The sequence below is a fragment of the Phycodurus eques genome, chromosome 9 (assembly GCF_024500275.1).
Source record: "Phycodurus eques isolate BA_2022a chromosome 9, UOR_Pequ_1.1, whole genome shotgun sequence".
NCBI lineage: Eukaryota > Metazoa > Chordata > Actinopteri > Syngnathiformes > Syngnathidae > Phycodurus > Phycodurus eques.
The window spans coordinates 29,453,588-29,474,899 of NC_084533.1; the positions used below are offsets into that span (position 1 = coordinate 29,453,588).

The 21,312-nt window shown below is 49.3% G+C and overlaps 2 protein-coding genes across 12 annotated transcripts in view; both read left to right on the forward strand.

Annotated features, from left to right (window-relative positions):
- LOC133408021 (diacylglycerol kinase theta-like) lies at window positions 1-20,631 on the forward strand. 9 transcript variants are annotated; one of them, XM_061686477.1, is made up of 24 exons: window positions 1-105; window positions 693-911; window positions 6,672-6,751; window positions 6,825-6,924; window positions 7,618-7,703; window positions 7,837-7,962; window positions 8,201-8,354; window positions 9,506-9,574; window positions 9,647-9,747; window positions 11,292-11,653; window positions 11,914-12,017; window positions 12,103-12,164; window positions 13,253-13,403; window positions 13,500-13,538; window positions 14,582-14,697; window positions 15,339-15,490; window positions 15,580-15,728; window positions 16,400-16,575; window positions 16,637-16,737; window positions 17,078-17,224; window positions 17,292-17,403; window positions 17,479-17,631; window positions 18,743-18,894; window positions 20,184-20,631. In XM_061686477.1, exons 2-23 carry the CDS (start codon window positions 719-721, stop codon window positions 18,845-18,847), a joined length of 2,838 nt encoding a protein of 945 aa, XP_061542461.1. In that variant the 5' UTR covers window positions 1-105; window positions 693-718; the 3' UTR covers window positions 18,848-18,894; window positions 20,184-20,631. The 9 variants fall into 9 exon arrangements, with proteins under 9 accessions (XP_061542461.1, XP_061542464.1, XP_061542460.1 ...); XM_061686480.1 differs by lacking the exon at window positions 1-105 and having other exon boundaries at window positions 116-911; window positions 11,292-11,473; window positions 11,563-11,653; window positions 11,963-12,017; XM_061686478.1 differs by lacking the exon at window positions 1-105 and adding an exon at window positions 131-201.
- The window catches only part of nfkb1 (nuclear factor of kappa light polypeptide gene enhancer in B-cells 1), a 25,201-nt gene continuing 24,074 nt past the window's right edge, over window positions 20,186-21,312 (forward strand). For all 3 annotated transcript variants that reach the window (XM_061686472.1, XM_061686469.1, XM_061686470.1), the window contains exon 1: window positions 20,186-20,262. The gene's annotated coding sequence lies outside the window, so the exon portion shown is untranslated. The remainder of the gene's footprint in view (window positions 20,263-21,312) is intronic.

Consider the following 21,312-nt stretch of genomic DNA (forward strand, 5'->3'; position numbering starts at 1 on the left):
AAATGGAAAAAGATGAAAGGAAAAAGTTTTGACACTTTCGAAATGTAGCCAGTCAGGAGTGACGTCACGACGCCGCATCGGAGCTGCGTCATTCGTCGTATTTCAGTACGTAATGTCCGAAAAAGGAAGAAGTGTTTTAGAGGCGGGAAAAGACCGGAAGCCGGAAATGGGGAAAAAGAAGAGGCGAGGAAGAAACGTGACGTATTTGAGTCATTCTATTAAATACTTATAATTTGTAGCAACGAGGGAGACGAGAAAAAGAGGAAGTGGCAAACTAATGGTGGATGTGGCTCGTTTTCCACTTGATGATTTCCGCGTGTGTTGTTGTTGTTGTTGTGCTTTGATGTGAACGCAGGCTGCGATCGTCACGTGACACTGCTGACAAGCCGGTCAATTTTGTTTAGTTTTTTTCATTTATACAATCAAAAGGCACGCCATACTTTCACGAGAAAAGCCATTTAACAAAAAAGAAAAGGGGACTGAAAAAGCCACAAGGCGGAAGTGCTGAATGGCGACAGTTCAGCCGTGGTCGCATGTGGAAGAAAACTGGGTGGGGCCAAGCCGGCTCGCGACGTCACATGTTGATCCAAAAGGATCCGGAGTGGATGCGGCGAACGCGGTCGTGTTGGATTGTCGGCCTTCGAACGTGATTGACATGTTGTAATGTTTGTTTTTTTTAAAAACAAAACAAGAAACAACGTCGTGCGTGACGCGAGACATGGCGGACTGCAGCCCGGCTCCACCAGAAACTGCGGGCAGCGGTCGGACGCATAGCACCACCTCGGGCGAGAAACGCTTCCAGAACTCTTTGGCTCTGGGTCACAGCTTCAAGAGGGTCACACTCACCAAGCCCACCTTCTGCCACCACTGCAGCGACTTCGTGTGGGGCCTGATCGGCTTCCTGTGTGAAGGTGCGACGCATCACGTCACTCGTTGTCTTCACTGCGCTGGCGTTTTTGACGCGTCTTTGAATGTCGTCACTGGGTTCGGAATTGTCCTCAATGTCTTCACTTGGCATCGCTGTGTCTTTAAATGTGTCGGTGTGTTTTGAAAATGTCCTCACTGTGTCTTTGTATTTTAAATGTTTGGTTTATAAATATCCTCACACGATTATTTTAATAATTGACTGCTCTGTCGATTATTTTTTGATTCATCAATGAATCTGATAGGCGGCACGATGGCCGACTGGTTAGAGCGTCAGCCTCACAGTTCTGAGGACCCGGGTTCAATCCCCGGCCCCACCTGTGTGGAGTTTGCATGTTCTCCCCGTGCCTGGGTGGGTTTTCTCCGGGTACTCCGGTTTCTTCCCACATCCCAAAAAAAATGCATGAATTGGAGACTCTAAATTGCCCGTAGGTGTGACTGTGAGTGCGAATGGTTGTTTGTTTGTATGTGCCCTGCGATTGGCTGGCAACCGGTTCAGGGTGTCCCCCGCCTCCTGCCCGATGACAGCTGGGATAGGCTCCGGCACGCCCGCGACCCGTCAGGAGGAGAAGCGGCTCAGAAAATGGATGGATGAATGAATCTGATAATTTTTTTTTTTTTTTTTTACATAAATTGATGATGATTGAGTTCTTGGTTTGGTCTCGGGATGGCACTATCGAATCGTTTTTTTAACCAATTATCCTATCGACTATTCCATTGGGTAATCAAGTACACACATTTAAAAAATAGAAAAAAAAGTTTTTTTTTTATACTAACATATTGTATTCTTGTTTATGAGGGATGGACTTCTATCCTCAAACTGCATATGTTGGTACCGAGTGTATGGTATAAATTCGGTGTACGTGATTTGAGACAACAACAAAATTAGCCCCCCTCCCGGAAGCCGTCACCTTATGGTGGTGGAGGGGTTTGTGCGTCCCGATGATCCTAGCAGCTTAGTTGTCTGGGGCTTCGCTCCCCTGGTAGGGTCACTCATGGCAAACTGGTCGGAGGTGAGGGACCAGACAAAGCACAGCTCAAAGACCCCTTATGATGACGACAAACTATGGACTCAGTTTTCCCTTGCCCGGACGCGAGTCACCGGGGCCCCCCTCTGGAGCCAGTCCTGGAGGTGGGGCTCAAAGGCGAGCGCCTGGTGGCCGGGCCTGCACCCATGGGGCCTGGCCGGGCGCAGCCCGAAAGGATAACGTGGGTCTCCCTTCCCGTGGGTTCACCTCCTGTGGGAGGGGCCTTAGGGGTCGGGTGAAGTGCGAGCTGAGCGGCGGCCGAAGGCGGGGACCTTGGCGATCCGATCCCCGGCTACAGAAGCTGGCTCAGGGCACGTGGAATGTCACCTCTCTGGCAGTGAAGGAGCCTGAGCTGGTGTGTGAGGTCGAGAAATTCCGACTAGATATAGTCAGGCTCGCTTCCACACACAGCTTAGGCTCTTGTACCAGTCCTCTCGAGAGGGGTTGGACTTTCTTCCACTCTGGAGTTGCCCACGGTGAAAGGCGCTGAGCAGGTGTGGGTATTCTTATTGCCCCCCGGTTCGGCGCCTGTACGTTGGGGTTCACCCCGGTAGCCTCCCTCCGCCTTCGGGTGCGGGGACGGGTCCTGACTGTTGTTTGTGCCTATGCACCAAACAGCAGTTCAGTGTACCCACCCTTTTGGGAGTCCTTGGAGGGGGTGCTGGAGAGCGTTCCCGCTGGGGACTCCATCGTTCTGGTGGGGGACGTCAATGCTCACGTGGGCAATGACAGTGAGACCTGGAAGGGCGTGATTGGGGGGAACGCCCCCCCAATCCATCACGGATTGTCCATATCGAACACAGTGTTCAAGCATAAGGGTGTCCACACGTGCACTTGGCACCAGGACACCCTAGGTCGCAGTTCGATGATCGACTTTGGGGCCGTGTCATCGGACTTGCGGCCACATGTCTTGGACACTCGGGTGAAGAGAGGGGCGGAGGTGTCAACTGATCACCACCTGGTGGGGAGTTGGCTCCGATGGTGGGGAAGATGCCGTTCCGACCTGGCAGGCCCAAACGTATTGTGAGGGTCTGCTGGGAACGTCTGGGAGAATTTCAACTCCCACCTCCGACAGAACTTTGCTCATGTTCCGGGGAGGCGGGGGACATCGAGTCCAAGTGGACTATGTTCCGCCCCTCCATTGCTGAGGCGGCCCGACCTGAGCTGTGGCCGTAAGGTGGTCGGTGCCTGTCGTGGCGGCAATCGCCGAACCCGTTGGTGGACACCAACGGTGAGGGACGCCGTCAAGCTGAAGAAGGAGTCCTACCGGGCCTTTTTGGCCTGAAGCAAAAACTCTGGTATGGGAGGAGTTCGGTGAAGCCATGGAGAAAGACTTCCGGACGGCTTTGAGGAAATTCTGGTCCACCATCTGGCCTCTCAGGAGGGGGAAGCAGTGCACCATCAACACTGTGTATAGTGGGGATGGGGCGCTGCTGACCTCGACTCGGGACGTTGTGAGTCGGTGGGGAGAATACTTCAAAGACCTCCTCAATTCCACCGACACGCCTTCCCATGAGGAAGCAGAGTCTGGGTTCTCTGAGGCGGGCTCTCCAATCTCTGGGGTTGAGGTCACAGAGGTGGTTAAAAAGCTCCTCGGCCAGAGTTCGTAAAAGCTCTGGATGTTGTGGGGCTGTCCTTGTTGACACGCCTCTGCAACATCGTGTGGACATCGGGGACAGTGCATCTGGATTGGCAGACTGGGGTGGTGGTCCCCCTTTTTAAGAAGGGGGGACTGGAGGGTGTGTTCTACCAATAGGAGGATCACACTCCTCAGCCTCCCTGGTAAGGTCTGTTCAGGAGTGCTGGAGAGGGGGGGTCCGTCAGGAAGTCGAATCTCTGATCCAGGAGGAGCAGTGTGGTTTTCGTCCTGGCCGTGGAACATTGGACCAGCTCTACACGCTCGGCAGAGTCCTCGAGGGTTCACGGGAGTTCGCCCAACCAGTCTACATGTGTTTTGTGGACTTGGAGAAGGCGTTCGACCGTGTCCCTCGGGGAGTCCTGAGGGGGGTGCTTCGGGAGTATGGGGTACCGAACCCCCTGATACTGGCTGTTCGGTCCCTGTACGACCGGAGTCAGAGTTTGGTCCACATATCCGGCAGTAAATCGGTGAGGGTTGGACTCCGCCAAGGCTGCCCTTTGTCACTGATTCTGTTCATGACGTTTATGGACAGAATTTCAAGGCGCAGCCAAGGCGTAGAGGGGGTCCGGTTTGGTGGCCTCAGTATTGCATCTCTGCTTTTTGCCGATGATGTGGTTCTGATGGCTTCATCAAGCCGCGATCTCCAACTATCACTGGAGCAGTTCGCAGCCGAGTGTGAAGCAGCTGGGATGAGAATCAGCACCTCCATATCTGAAACCGTGGCCCTCAGTCGGAAAAGGGTGGCGTGCCCTCTCCAGGTGGGGGTGAGATCCTGCCCCAAGTGGAGGAGTTCAAATATCTTGGGGTCTTGTTCACGAGTGAGGGAAGAATGGAACAAGAGGTAGATCGGTGCAGCGTCTGCAGTGATGCGGACTTTGTATCGGTCCGTTGTGGTGAAGAAGTAGCTAAGCCGAAATGCAAAGCTCTCTATTTACCGGTCGATCTACGTTCCTACCCTCACCTATGGTCACGAGCTGTGGGTCGAACCAGAACAAGACCCCAGATACAAGCGGCCGAAATGAGTTTCCTCCGCAGGGTGTCCGGGCTCTCCCTTAGAGAGAGGGTGAGAAGCTCGGTCATCCAGGAGGATCTCAGAGTAGAGCCGCTGCTCCTCCGCATCGACAGGAGCTAGATGAGGTTGCTGGGGCATCTGATTCGAATGCCTCCCTGACGCCTCCCTGGTGAGGCGGGCACGCCCCACCGGGAGGAGACCCCGGGGACGGCCCAGGACACGCTGGAGAGACTACGTCCTTCGGCTGGCCCGGGAACGCCTCGGGATCCCCCCGGAAGAGCTGGATGAAGTGGCTGGGGAGAGGGAAGTTTGCGCGTCCATGCTAAAGCTACTCCCCCCGCGACCCGGCCTCGGATAAGCGGTAGAAAATGGATGGATGGATGGACAAAATTAGCTGATGCTGAACGGTTAGCAATCGCAATTAGCATTAGGATGCTACCGATGACCATTTTAGCTCAAAAAACGCAAACTACCATTGAGCTCACTCATACGTCATGTTTTATGTACATTACACATCTAACAGTGTCTTAAAATCACTTACAGATACTCCTCCGTCATATTTTGGTAATATTTTTCAACACGCCGTGCGTCGGCAAACAAATGTCCATGCGAAACACGGAGGGTGGCGCAAATATGTTTCCAGCAGAGCTTCGAGGCAGAAATTTTGCGTCAACCAACTTTTGAAGTTGACTTAACCTAGTTATTGGTTTGTTTGTTTGTTTGTTTATTCCCAGCCCTAGTTTGGTCCATAACGTCAATCAGAAAATCGGCAAAAATCTCGCTCATTGTGTCCCGAAGTAAAAGCAGATTTTTGCAAATTATTTTGATTCAAGACAAAGATAGCTGTAGCTCGGTTTGCAAGTGCTTTGGAGTCGGAAGACACTGATTCGAGTCCAACTACATATGGACAAAAAAGCAAAAATAGCAACTAGTTGTGTGAGAGATGCTGGTCTGCCTGGTGTCGAGGTGCCCTTGAACAAGGCATCGTCCCCACCGCCGCGGCGCCTCTTCCGCTCGGAATCTCTCCCCGCGTGCCTGCATGTGTGTGCTGTGTAACAAAAGGAAACATCGGAATGGGAGTGGAATTTCCCCTTGAGGGACACGATTCACTATAATACATTGCAAAAAAAAAAGTTTGCGTTCATGGAGGACTACAAAAATAAGAACATATTTACTGTTGAGAGGCTGAAATTCAGAGGATTTTGAATATAAAGTCAAACGCGATCTCTAAGCAATGAATCGATTATCAAAATAGTTGTCTATTAAGATGAGAATCGATAAGTTGTCAATTAATCAATTAATTGTTGCACCTGTGTTTGGAATTTTTCAGTCTTTCATTAGCTTTGCTTTGTCTTTAAATGTCCTCACTATATCTTGGAATGTTTTCAATGTGATTTCATTGTGTGTTGAAATGTGTCCACCCCAATTGTGTCGCGTTCAAAGTGGTCCCCACAAAGACATACAATGTGTACACACAAACGTTCTGCCTGGTAACATGGGCATTGTCCGTCATCTGCGTGCACGTGTGTGTGTGTGCGTCATCATAGGAGGAACAGAAGGTGAAAGTGTGTGTGACAAGCAGTTTTCATGGACTTCCTCTAGTTGTCATGGAAACAGAAGTCTTGGGAGGTGGAAGTGTGTGTCTGTTTGAGTGTGTGTGAAAGCGAGAGTGTAGCAAATTAAAATATGTCTCTTGTCACATGATACAAAAGTCTTGTTGCAGCTGTCAGTTGCATGGAGATGCTTGTGTGGTGTCCTTTGTTGCCATGGCGATATCATTATGCATGTTGTTTTAAATGTTTGTTGCCATGGTGACGTGTGTGTGTGTGTCTGTGTGTGTGTTGATTTAAGGTGTGCCCACTGTTGCCGTCTTCGTGTGTGTCGTGTTTTAAATGTGTATCCTGTGTTGCCACGGTATTGTGTTGTTTTTAATGTCCTCTGTTGCCATGGCGATATGCGTGTTGTATTCTCAATGTGTATCCCGTGCAGCCATGGAGATAATGTGTGTTGTGTTCAATGTGTTTCGTTGCCATGGTGATACATGCTTTCTCTTTCGTGTTGTCTTCAGTGTGTAACTTGATGTGTCATGAGAAATGTCTGAAGACGCTGCGCTCGCTGTGCTCCAGCGTGGCACCCTCCGCAGTACGGGTGAGTAAGTCGTTCCTGCCGTGGTCGTCGTCGTTGCCGATGTGACTGCAGTTGTCTACGCTGCCCCCTACAGATCCCCGTGGCTCACTGCCTCGCTCGGGACGCTCACAAGAGGCGTGTGTGCTCCGTGTGCAGGAAGCAGACGGACGGAAACGGAGCGCTTCGTTGCGAAGGTTAGCCCGCCGCGAGTGGCCCTGCAGCCAGGGGGCGCTCTCTGTGGCACTAGCAGCAGCTGATGCCACGCCCCCAAAAACCTGACTGGCAGACACTCCCCTATGATGTTTTTTTTTTTTTTTTGGGTTGTATGTCAAATTGAGTGATTAATTTGAGTTTATTGCTGGGGACGATTTTAAAAACAAAAACTGTTTTGCAGCTTACGTTGTTTAAAGTTGGGCCCAACTGATATGCATTTTTTTTTTTATATGCCGATGCTAATGCTGATATTTGGCAGAATGATTAATTAAACAAATTTATAATAAATAAAATATTTTGTTTTGTCCTGTAAGACATGCAAAGATATGAATTACAACATTTTGGCTGTTGGACAATACTTTGTCCTTTAGTATTTGTCGAACTTTACAACAGAGAGGAATTTTTAAGTACAAAAAGTGCAAAATATGTCTGCCAAAAGAGAGGATCTACTCTGCAAAAACACTGTCAATGATGCCGACTTTTTCGACTATTTTTCAAAAAAGCGACTTTAAGAATCACACCTCAGAGCCGAATCATGTTCACCTTGGCAGATATTTGTTTTTTCGTGGAAAAACCCCCAACAGATTTGATTTGAAAGCCATATCGCCCGGCCGGACCTCTTCCTGCATGCTAACGGCAAATGCTAACAAAAGATGCTAACGCTTGGCTTTCAGTCTGCGAGCTGCACGTGCACGCCGACTGCGCCGCCTTCTCGTGCGCCGACTGCCGTTCGTGCCACGTGGACGGGACCCTGCGGCAGGTCAGTTGCCGCCGGCCAATGCGCCGGCTTCCTATCTCGGAAACGAAGATAGATCACCGCCTCTCTTTGTGATTTTGGAAATGCCCGCTGTTTTGTGCGCGAGGACCCAAAGCTGTCCTCCGTGTGCCCGCAGGACACGTTTTACCACCACTGGCGGGAGGGCAACCTGTCGCCGGCCGCGCGCTGCCAGGTGTGCCGGCGATCCTGCGGCTCGTTCGACGTCCTGGCGGGCGTGAGGTGCGAGTGGTGCGGCGTCACGGTAAGAAGGGCGCACTCCCAAGCGTCAGTGTGGGAAGTAAACCAGTGCAAATTGTCATTAATCATGAATTGACGGTCAAAATTCATTTTGACATTTGACCTAAATTGCATTTCGGAGTGTGTACTTTTAAACTTTTACTCCTGTCCGGGAGTTAAATCGGTGCTTGTACTTTGATCCCACTCCGCCTCTGTATGGCGTCGGCCGCCGTTCGCGTTGACGCTTGCGTCTGTGCCCGCAGTGTCACACGGCGTGCCACCCGAGCATGGCGCCAGAGTGCAATTTGGGCCGTCTGCGCCGCGTGTCGCTGCATCCCGCCTGCGTGCGCCTCCAGTCCAGAAACTTCAGCAAGCGGCACTGCTTCCGCATCGCCGAGGGCGACGGCCGCCGGCCGGGTGCGCGCCCGCCCTTCTTCTTCACCGGCAACTCGGCCGCACGTTCGCTGACGCCTGTCGAACTTGTTTTCGTGGCGTGCCTCGTTTTTCGTTGCTGGGAGCGGAACAGGACACAGGGACACGTTTGCACATTTCAAACGAAACGGCAACAGCTTCGATGGCGTCAAATTCAGCACTTTGTCTTTTGAGGAAAGGAAGGCTGCAACCTCATCCTCATTGTAACAGTAACACTTTGAATTATAAGGCTCGAAAAACACAAATAATGGAGTTTATCTGACCAGCCAGGCAGCGAGAAAGGCTCCTTGAAGGTCAATTGAAGATTTCTTTATTTGTTTTTTTAACTGTAGTTAGCCATGACGTCTACTACGCAGTAGCAAGCTGCACTGTGCTTGTTTATGGACTGGGGCCTTGATTTATTATTGTGCGTACAAAAACCGACGTAGCAAGCAAAACATTATTTTTCACCGATCTACTAATCGGTCACAACCTCGATTATGTCTGCCAAATGTGCAAAATTACTGCACAGATCGTTTTGTGCATTTTGGGAAGACGTGGTTAACACATGCGATGTGATTTACCAAGCCTGGGACCAATTACGATGACTGAATTTGCGTGACGATTGGTGCTGGCCCATCCCAGAGCAGTTTTTACAGGCATGCGGCCCAAAGGGTGGCTTTTATTTTATTTCCCCAAATGACCAGAGGGATAGGTTTATTTTCTGTAACTCTGTAATGTTTGTTTTGCTCTTCCACTTCCACTTCCAATTCCATCACTTCAAACTTGATTTTGCGCTCTCCAGCGCTTTTACACCTCTTGCCAACAGTGCGCACAATCTGTTAGAGAGAACACACAATTAAGCGCCCGCAATTTGGAATCTTGGTAAATCAGGCCCCGAGCGTGTAGCTAGAGTGCAAGGCAGTTCCACTTCTTGTCCGTTACCTAATGTGTTTTGCGTGACATAATTGCTGCTGCGTTTGATTTGCGTCATTTTAATGATGGAGAATTAGTTTTGAACACAAATCACAGACACATAGTTACAAGCTTTGGCGGGGCCACAAAATGGCCCACGTGACATGAGTTCGACACAAGTGTGGTACATTGTCATGATGTTAATGTTAATGTTCAATATGTTTCGTCACGTTTTCGTGCAGACGACGGCGATGACGTGGACGCGCCGGCCGTGGTGTCTAAAGACGGTCAGCCGACGACGCCCGACCGCGGTCAGTCGTCGCCCGGCTGGACTCGAAAGTACCTGAGCGACGGTGTTAATCGGCGTGTGCTTTGTCGCGCAGGCAAACAGTTTCTCAAAGTCTACGACGGCGACGACGCCCTCAGGCGCGGCCACTTCCGCCTCGTCTCCGTCGTCAGAGCCGCCGGGAACGAGGAAGCTCTGGTAGGGAGGACCGCACGGCGGGCACGTGTCTGCGAACGTCAGCCGGATGTCAAATACGCGTCAGTCAGCACGTCGACAAGATGTCAGTCGATATGGAAGCCGGCAGAAAACAAACAAATATGTATATATTTGTATGTAAATATATATATGTATGTATACGTATGTATATACATGTATAATGTGTATATATATATCTATGTATATACGTATATATGTATTTGTATTTGTTTTAAATCAGAGCATGAGCATCAAATAAAATAAAAACATAATAATAATATATGGGAGTCGACACACACCTGCCACCATTTCAATTGTGAACTGCCCCAAAACCATCAACACACACATTGGGCCCGACAGAAACATTATTTGCTGTATATTGTATTCTTTAATATATTCTATGATATTAATGACTTCATGAAGAAGCGGTTTGCTGGCCAGACTTGGTGATTGTGCGTGCGACAGCAGCGGGATAGTGGCAATGTTGCCACATCCGCTGCCAAAACAATAGAAACATCTGCAACTTACCGCAAGGTGTTTTATCAATTTAGAAGTGGGCTGAAACATCCAAGTTTGGCCAGTCCCAATTTAAGAGCTGCATGATAAAGCTGTTGTTTTTAGGAGTCTGCAAAATGTTTGCCCTCCCAAAGGAGTCATTTTGATTGGCTTGCGAAGCTACGTGCGCGGTCATGTGACTGCCTTGTTTCTTCTGATTGGTGCATTGAAGTCAAATGGCATGCGTGATCCCGTTTGATTGACGCAATTGGCACCTTGTACGGAAGTCGAAGATGGAGTCTAAGAATCGACACGCACACATAAGAATGAATAAATAAAAGTAGCGAACGGCATGTCGATCATTGTAACGAAAGTATTGATCCTTCTTCTCATAAATACTCAAGTAAAAGGAAAAAGTTTATGGAAAATGTTACTTGAGTAAATGTAGCGTGTTACTTCCCACCTCTGATGACCACACATGTCGTCTTCTATTGGGTTTCGCGGGCATACGTATAAACAGTAGCGACGCCAGCCCGGCTAATGGACGTGTCTGCGTGGCGGCCATGTTGGGAAGACCGTCGTTCCCATAGAAGGCGACTGTATTTACATTTCAGACCACATAAACAACAGCTTTCCTGCGTTATATTATTTGACTGGCACCGTCTGCCCAAATGTGGAGATTACAAACCGCTTGCGGTAAGTTTCACGTGTTTTTGTTTTTGATTTGGCTGTGCATATTAGCCCACGTTTTATGGTCCTCAGTAACTGTAAAACATTTGGGGTACGTGCTAATCTCGTTCACGCACGCACACTGCACATCCCCATTTTATTTTGTTACAGTTGAATTTTGTTTGAGGTTCATGCTCTGACAAATCTGAAGTTACTCACCATTTACTCGGTACTTTATGACTGTTACTCAAGTAATTTTGGGGAGGACCACTTATTACTTTGACTTGAGTCATATTACTTTGAAGTAACAGTACTCTTACTTGAGTACAATATTTGGCTTCTCTGGTCACACGTCAGCGAGTGGCGTTGCCGCACCGTTGCAGGAGGCGGCGTTGCGGGCCTTCTACCTGCCTGACGACCCCCGGGATTTCCAGCTGCAGGAGGTGGGCGGACTTGGGCGTCTCCGTAGCGACGGCGGTCCGGACGGCGGCGGCGGCGACGCCTGGATCCTGAGGGCCAAAGGGGGCCGCGCCGAGGTCATCAAAGTGTACGGGGGCGCGGCCAGGTCACGCTTCTTCTTCCGTTTCCTGACGCCGCGCGCGCGCACCCGCCGCCCCCGACGACGGCGAGTCAACGACTGTGTGCGCCTTTCAGATGGGGATCGGATTTCGTCAGCGTGCGCGTGTCCGAGGACAGCACGGCGGCGTCGGTCGTGGCCGAGGTCCTGCGTCGGCCGGCGCTTCAGGTACGCGCCTCGGAACGGCCGGGACTCGGAAACGACAGTTTGAGCTTTGGTAGTCGAAAGCGCTTCCGTTAGCGACGGTCGACAGCTTTGTGACTATTCCAACCCCCGCAGCAGCTACTTCTCGAGCAACTAGCGACTTTAACTATTAGGTCGGCGACATTTGTATTTACATCTGTGGAAGAAAGTCGATTGAAATGGGAAATGAGGTTTTGATGAGAACAAAATCTTTTGTTACTGAATTTGAAAGCCATATCTCCCAGCTCTACGACCTCCACCCTTCAGCACGAAACCTTTTCGGCTTCCTTGCAGAAAGACGACGTGACGCGATTTGACCTGCAGGAAGTTCTCATGAGCGGCAGACGAGGTCAGCGACCCTCTGACGTTTGGCTCACCACCAGGTACCGACCGCAGTAAAGGTCATGACCTCTGCGACCTCTCTGCGTCCTCAGTGCGGAAACAAACGCTGACGCCGCAGCAGAACATTCTGGACAAATTACACGACATCAGGAAGGTCAGTCGCGCAGCAATACTTTTGTTATTAGCGGCGGATAGCATTAGCATCGACGACACGTAAATACTGTGACGCGTCAATCGTGTCGGCCACGTCTCGCTAAAGATGTCAGTCAAATCGTGCGTGACGAAACGTCGGTATAATTTCGGTTAGCTGTCAATTGCATCATTTGCACAAGTGCCATCGTGTCGGCATCGCCACGTTACCGCTAAGCTTTCATTGTCCTAAATGCGTCTTTTGTCACAGTGGCCGTCTGTTGTGGCACTCCGACTGCCCGAGACAAAGTCCTTGTGTGTTTTTGACCTACTTGGCAAATCAAGAGGATTCTGATGCCAGTAGACGTGTCAGTATAATGTCGAGTACGTGTCGTCACAGTCAACATGTCAGCCGTGCGTCAGGAAGATATTACGCACGTGTCGATAAGATGTCGGTAAACGTCTCAGTCGGATGCCAAGCACCTGTCAGTAAACGTCATGACGACATGCGAACACGTCAGTCTACATGGAGTTGCGTGTCAGTGAAATGGGGCGATGCTAAAAAGAAGCCGAAGCCTCGAAGCTCGTGTCAGACGTCCTGCGTCGACGTGCCGCTTCGCGGCTCGGATCGGCCCCCCCCCGCCCCGTTGGAGTTTGAAGCTTCGCGCGTGGCGGCCCCCCGGATTGCTTGCCGTCATTTGACCGGACTGCTCGTTTGGCGCTAACCGTCCGAAAGAAGCTATTGAACAATTGTTATTTTGGAATGAAAACTTTACAATGAAGATGTGACCAACATATTTACTTTGCGGAATCCAGCATTTGTGTGTTTGAATGAACACAAACAGACTGATGTCACGAATACGTCGACCGACATCGTCTTTGGTCTTTGCTTGCCGAGTCTTGTTTGACACAGTTGAGTGACGTGGGTCGCCGCGACTTCTGTTCTCTCCGAAGCTGCGAATCCGTTCCGGCCTCAAAGCTTCACCGGGCTGAAATGTCAATTATGCGTCAAGAAACGTGAACGCCGTCACGTGGCCATCACGTGTCAGGAAAGCAACGGTTCGCATTAGCATTGCGGCGACGTCACATGGTTTGCGCGCGTGTGTTTCCCAGATGTCTTTGCGCCAGATGAACCTGACTCGCTTCTACGTGGCCGAGAGGCAGAGCCAAGCGCAGCAGGTGAGCCTGCTGATTGGAGGACTGCCCCCCCTGCTGTCCAAAGAGCAGTACTGGCAGCTCATGCAGGAACAGCTGATCGTCAAGAGTGAGCGCACACGCACGCACGCACGCTAGCCATCGCGCCAACGTCACGTGACGACAACATGCCGCCTTTTCTTCTTCAACTCCTCCTCCTCTGCAGGCCACCTAGTAGACATCAGCCACGTGTACGCCAGCCAAGGTGAGATGGTCGCCATGGCAACCAACTCTCAAACAGAAATAATTTCATTCATGACATTACTGGGAGAAAAGGTGTAGAGTATAACATACTATGATATACCTTAGTACTATTATACTACTGCACGACACAGTACAATATATGGCGGTTGACGTCTCGCAGCCCAGCTATATCGCGGTTTTTTGTGTTTTTTTTTTTTTTTGCTGTTATAGTTGTTACTCTTTTTATATACTGTTTGTACAATATTTTTGTGTTCATCCATTGCTCTTGCTTCCCCTCAATAGATTACATTTAAATGTGTTTCTACAGACCTCCGACAAAATTGAAGCACCATAAATGCTATTAAAAATATTGCGGCTTTGACTTCTGGAAGGTCCGGTGGTCTGGAAGGTAACCGCAGCGATGGAGGCGGCTTACTTATTTGTTTTCATCTCACTCCCTCCTTCAAAAGCCGACGCTGGCGACGGACTCGCCCTGGTCATGCGCCATTCTGCCGTAGTCTCAAACATGACCTATTTTTCCAAATATGACCTTGAAGCGCCATCTATTCGTTTGTATGACTTTGGAAAGGTTCGACTCATAGTTACACTTTTGAACACATAACAGAACTTTTGAACAGTTTCATCGTTGTGATTTTGGACTTTTTTTGGTGGAATATTCACTTATCTGGTAGTGATATGAAGCAATATTGTCCAATTTTCATTTTAAAATTGTTTGTGATATATAATTTGTCGTGAGGTCAACATGCTATATCATGTTTTCCACATGCTGGACACATATCATCATGTTTGATTATTTGTGTAAAGAACAAATATGTGCTCAAGTCCAATATGATGAACCCGATGAAACAGCCAAGAGTTCATAGAAAATGAAGAAAAACGATGCAAATGTAATCAAATGTCACGAATTATGTGACTTGAAGAAAGTCATCGAAATAGTTACGATGATGACATTTTCAACAAGCTAACTTGACTTCACTGAATTGTCAGCAAGTGAATTTCCAAATTCCTCTTCCCAACTCTGCTTCTCCCGCGTGGGGCGTTCAGGTGCGGTGGGCTTGCGCTTGTCGTGTTTGTCCGAAGCCGAGCGCGTGTTCATGTTGGCGAAAGACACCGACGTCGACGACAAGTGGCTCACGTCGCTCGTCATCCCAGACGTCCAGGTACGCAGTCGCAAACGCCGACGTCGGTTCCAAAAATACAATTAAACGGTGACGCATCAAATACTTTTTCATTCATTTGTGTGCGTGAGATGGAAGTCGTGCGCAGGAAACGTGTCCATTTTGTCTCCGGGTTTCTCCGATTGGAGATCGCGTCTCTAATAAAGTGGCCACTGGGCAACCCAAAAAGAGAATTACAACAACACGGTGCCAGAGACACGTTGGTCAAGTGCGCCGTCTCAACTTTGTCGTCGTTGTCGTGAGGGCTCCGACTCACGATTATTTTACTTATCCGTTATTTTTTCGATGACTCGGGTAAAAACATTTCTATTTATTCTAACGCAGGAGATGAGTTCAAATTGACTGTGCAGAAAATACAAATTCAAAAATGGATTGATGATTCATTCCGGTTTGCTTGGCAACTTTCGTCAGAAAATCGGAAAGATGTCGATGATTGTTTTTCAAAGTAAAGCAGATCTCTGCAAATTTTCAAGAAGCACAAAGAGAATCAGACTGCGAACAGAATAGTTACTGTCGAGAGGCTGAAATTCAGAGAACGACGAATGGATTGGCAGAATAGTTTGAGCATCGACGAATCCCCGAACGGTTGTAGCGGTTTCCGATGTTGTCGCGTAACGTCGCAGGTCGGCCTGCTGGGCGAGGACGCGCGCCCCCTGCTGGTGTTCGTCAACGCAAAGAGCGGCGGCCTGAAGGGCAAAGATCTTCTCTACGGCTTCCGGAAGATCCTCAACCCGCACCAAGTCTTTGACCTCTCCAACGGAGGCCCGCTGCCAGGGTGACTTTTTGCCACCGTTTTCGCCGTCGGCGTCCCACATGACGACAGACCAGCTGTGATGATTGTTGGGTGTGTGCGTGCGTGCGCAGCTTCCACACGTTCCGGGCCCTTCCCAGCTTCCGGGTGTTGGTGTGCGGGGGCGACGGCACGGTGGGCTGGGTGCTGGGCGAGCTGGAGGCGCTGCGTCACCAGCTGGCCTGCCGGGAGCCGCCCGTCGGCATCGTGCCGCTCGGAACAGGTCACACGCTCGCTGTGTGTGTGAGAGTGTGTGTGTCTTTGTACGTGTGTATGCGTGTGTGCTTGTGTTTGGGCATGTTTGTCTGTGTGTGTGTGTGTGTGTGTGTGTGTGTGTGTGTGTGTCTCCATCTGAGTGAGGGTGTGTATGTGCGTGTATCTCCATCTATGTGTGTGTGTGTGTGTGTGTGCGCGCCCTGTGTATGGGGAGAAATTTGTCTCCAAATAATTTACGTGTATGTTTTTCAAATCCTCAAATATATCTGCGGTTTACACGTGTTTTTGGAATGTTGTGTGTGCATTGATATATTTTGTAAATATTCCATTGCGCTTGTGAATTGTTGGTGTGTCAGCAGCCACGCGCCTTCCTTTTTGAGATAGCGTACGGCAGTTTTCAAGTCGAGAAGATTGACGGCCCTCCGTCCGTGTCGCCGTCTCCGCTGCGAGCACACACTGTCAAATCGTTGATTGATTTGTGGATCTGAAAAACGTGTGTGTGTAAACCGATAACTGATAAATTTGTGGAAAAAATGTTGAGACAAATCTCTCCCCGTACCTGTGTGTGTGTGTGTGTCTGAGTTTGTGTATGCGAGACAGTGTTTTTTTCCTGTTTGCGTGCGCGCAAGCGTCTGCTTGCGCCAGACCAACGCCGGCCTCCCCGTCCCCCCCTCGAAGGTAACGACCTGTCCCGCGTGCTGCGTTGGGGGGCGGGTTACAGCGGCGAGGACCCGGCGCACATCCTGGCGTGCGCGGACGAGGCGGACGAGGTCCCGATGGACCGCTGGACCGTCCTGCTGGACGCGCGGGACCTCGGCGAGAACGGCGTCGAGACCTTCCCGGAAGCGCCCAAGGTGCGAGCGCGAAAGGAACGCGCGCGATTCCCCGCTCGGCTGACGTCCGTCCCGCTTCCAGATCGTCCACATGAGCAACTACTTGGGAGTGGGCATCGACGCCGAGCTCAGCCTGGACTTCCACCAGGCCCGCCAAGACGACCCGGACAAGTTCACCAGCAGGTGCGGCGGTTTTAGGGCTCGTTTGCCTCCAACTTGACCGGACCGCACTGCGAGGAAGGGAGGGAGCAATCATGAGTACGTGTTGCTTCGGGATGTAGCGACACCTCAATCTCGCGCTCGGGTTTTATCACGCGCTTAATCTGACGGTACGATACGATTGGGACACGGCGGCGGAGGAAGACTCGCGTGGCCGGCCGAGCCCTTCTCGAGAGACTTCGGTCGTTTCTGTGCGTTTTCAAATCGGACCTTGCCGTCGTACGCTCGCAAGGACTTACCCGTCCCACCTGTGGCCTTTCCATCAGCCCCTCTTCTTGTTTTTGACTGTCCCGCCGGCTCCCAGGTTCCACAACAAGGGCGTGTACGTGAAGGCGGGCCTGCAGAAGATCAGCGCCACCAGAAGTCTGCACAGGGAACTGCAGCTGCGCGTGGACGGCCGCGACGTTCCGCTGCCCAACATCGAAGGCCTCATCTTCCTCAATATTCCCAGGTGACCGCAGCACCGCACGCACACGACCGACCTCGCGTGACCTCACTCTGCCCACGCGTGCGCGTAGCTGGGGTTCCGGCGCAGACCTGTGGGGTTCCGAGGCGGACGCTCGCTACGGAAAGCCGAGCATCGACGACGGCCTGCTGGAGGTGGTGGGCGTCACCGGAGTGGTTCACATGGTGAGCGAACGCCGCCGCCGCGCTCCCCGGCCCGCGGGCGCCGCCCCTTACGGGGCCGCTCCGTCCTTTCCGCAGGGTCAGGTGCAGAGCGGCCTGCGTTCCGGCATTCGGATCGCTCAAGGGAATTACGTGCGCGTCACGCTGAGGAAGGCTTTCCCGGTCCAGGTGGACGGGGAACCGTGGCTCCAACCTCCGGGACACATCGTTGTCTCCGCCGCCGGACCAAAGGTCAACAGATGTTTACAACATACGCCGGGCACGGGCACGTGCGCGGACAAGCCCAAAAACAGGGCACCCATCGCCAAAAGTATTGATACCGGTAGACTGTTGACAACGATTAAGGAAGGAGGTGAGACCAAACTGCAGTGGTCGACACGCCCAAGTTCAAATGGAGAAAAAAGCAGACCAAGATATCTTTGGAAAAGCTTTCCCTCACCTATAGGCCAAGTCGAAATACACAACTGAGATCATGCACTTGCACAAGTGCGCACACCCTCTTCCAGATGTGTTCCGAATGAAGCGATCGCATTCAGTCTCTCGTTAAATGGAAGTCGCCACACACGCGCCGCCGTTTAAACTGACTCTGATTAACTGCAAATCAATTCAAGTGGGAGCATATGTACAATTCTCCTCCTAAGGACTCAAAATGACCCTCAAATATCAAACTCATCAATTCCATATTGGGTGGAATTAAAAACTCTTCAATTTCACTTTGCGTAGACTGTAACAAAAATTTCCCTCTGTCATTAATGACAGAGAGGGAAACTTTCAATTTTGCAAATCGAAGAATGAAGAAAAAAAGGGCTACAGCAAAAAGGCCGCTTTTTTGTGATGCAACAATAAAAGAATACATTGTAAATGAATACATTAAACTTAGAAAGGTTACGGAAGTAATTTTGCCAATTAAAAAAAAAATATATACACTGGAGGTGGGTGAGCTTTTTTGTCAGGATGTTTCTTTTTTGTGGCTTCTGTAGTTGAATATTTAAAATGTTAATTGATTAAGGTTCGTGTTTACGTTTTCACATTTATCAGTAAAGATAAAGATACTCGCATGATATACTATGTAGGGAAAAGTTTGCGGCAAGTTAATGCTGGGGGGGGGGGGGGGGAAAAACTGCTTCAAAGCTTGTTTGATATCAGGAGAAATAAAACAAATCCCAGAAAGGGGGGAAAAACCCGTTATGAATAAGATCATTGTCATTAGCTTCTTCTTTCAACAAAAGGAATTCAAATCAGAAATAGGAATGAATAGAAAAAAAATCTGAGATTTTCACTGGAGGCGATATGGCCCCAGCGTAATGCGTACCTAATGAAGTGACCGCTGACTGGCCCGCAGGTGCGCATGCTGAGGAAGTCCAAACCCAAAGACGAAAAGTCGACAGGCGGGGCCAAGGATGGGCGCTCGGAAAGCTCCGCCCCCTCGGACGCCGTTCACCTTTGATGTCGTCAGACCCGAACGCAAACGTGACGCTTGAACGCGCCGCGCAGGTAAAACAAAAAAAAATCCAAATGACACGCTTGATGTCGCCATGGAAACGCTGACCCACAGCTTTGACGTGAAGGAGCGGTTACCGTGGTGACGGCTCCTCTGAGACTTTTGGATGTTGTCGTCGTGACGACGTGCTCGTGTGTTTCATTTGTGCCAACGTAGCTTTTTGCTTATGTCGTGATAATTCAAAAATGAAAATGTGACGAGTCAGAAATTGAACAAAAATAGCTTCTTTTTAAAAAAAAAAATTTTTTTATAAATGTTTTACTTGAAAATGTCAACTCATGTGGTGGTTCTCAAACTGGAGGCCCAGAGGAAAATAATTCGTGTTAAATTATTATTTGGTATCTTTTTTTTTTTTTTTTTTTTTAAAGTGCAAACGTAAATATGGAGACTGGCACTGACATGAAAAAAATGGCTGCTCGCTACCTTTTAGCTTTGGGCCATTTCAAAGCTGCGACACGATTGGGACGTATCGGCACATAAATGCGACATCCCCAAATGAATAAAGTTATGTTTTCATTTTTTATTTTTATTTTTTGGAACAAATGGTGTAGACCATGGTCATAGTTTTTTTGAAGAACAAAAATCTTATTTTTGATATACATACACGCGCACATATGCATGCGGTGTATTGTCGAGAATAAAAGCATCTCTTTCGAGATAAAAGGCACGTAATATGAGAAAAAAGAAAAAGCAAGTCATATTAGTGCTACTTTATCTTTGAAAAATAACACGTTATTCAATAATTTTACGACATTTTATCCCAACAAAATAGGTCCTCGTTCGTGGAAAGATTATGACTTTGGTTTTCTGACAGAATACAACTTTATTCATGTGAACATTACAACTTTTTTTCCTCTATAAAACATTATGAATGTATTGTAACCTGAACTTTTTTTTGAAAAAAACGAACACGAATTGGGATTATGAGGGGGCCCTTCTCCAATTCCCCAATCCCAAATTTGTCCTCGGACCGCCAAAGTTTGGGAAGCCCTGAACAAATGTGTGGACAAGTTGGCGTCCCGCCCGACCGTCCAGAAGAAAGGCGAGCCCATTTGTGTACTACTTTTCGTGTCGGTCGCACGAGATGACGTCAACAAACAAACAAGTTGAAGTTGAAAATGTCTTTTCTGGTTTGGAAGTCGACTCGGCTGACACTTTCTTGACGACTTTCCCCCCGTGTGTGTGTGTGTGTGTGTGTGTGTGTGTGTGTGTGTGTGTGTGTGCGTGTAATTTATTTTATGGCCACCCCTCCCGCTGCGTCTTCCTCGTTGACGTTTGGAAGGTGAAGAACTTCGCAAAAGACTCGAAGCGCACAAAGTCTGTCAGTGTGTCGAGCAACACAAAGGCAACGAGAGGCACAAGTACGGTCGACCCCCGTTTAGCGAACGCGCATACGTTGACGAAATAGACATTTGGATTTTTTTCATTCTTTTAACCCTCCTACACATAGTAAACAGATTTAAATTTGTTAAAATGCACTTTTCAAAGTATTCTTAGCACCTGTTCTCACTTGGGCACGCACGGTTTTATGAAAAAGAGGCACTGCGTGCTCGCTGCAAGCTGTTATTTTTACAATTTTGTTTAACCTTTATTTCTCCAATTGAGAACAGACAGCAGAGTAAAGCAAAATTCATGCAAAAATAAATACAGAGACAACAAACTGTACATAATGCGTGACATGACATCATAGCACGTGGTGAATAAAAGGTTGCTAACGCGCGGCAATCATGTACGGTCTCCCTCGCGAACTTTTTAAACAATGATATTGAAGCGTTCTGGTCGTTTTTGTGTGCAGAAAATTTTAAAGTAGATGGACCAACAGTTGTGCGGACTTTGGGAACAAAGAGGTTCATAAACTGCTGGATGAGATAGTGCGGGTTATGGTGAGCAGAGAGCCAAGATAACTTAAGTTGCCCAGCTTAATACAGTCAGCAAAATTCCATAGACGGGCAATATTATGGTAATAACAGCTGCTACTTTAACACGAACGGAGCAGCAATACATGCAAACAGGACATACAATAGTACTCGCATGCAAAGGTTCACTCTGCGACATGGGAACTCCAGTAAACAACCTGGTTTATTGCAGAGTTTATGTTCCGGAAACCCTCTGCAATAAATGAAATCTTCAGTACGGTGACTCTATAGTAAAAATGCACTTTCGAAAGAGGCACAGGTATTTTATTTGTCCACTTGAGGTCAAGATCCGCCCACATAACACAAGCCCTGCTTGAATGACGCGGACGCCAGCCCATGCGGACTTTGGCGAAAACAAGCTATTTCCCGGGTTAACCGTTGGCACCGTTCCTCACACTGAGGGGCGTCAGCAAAAAGCATTATGGGAACCCAAAATTCATTGCGGTGATGTTGTTAACTACAGTACTTAGTTGTAGAAAATCAAGTTCAACCTTG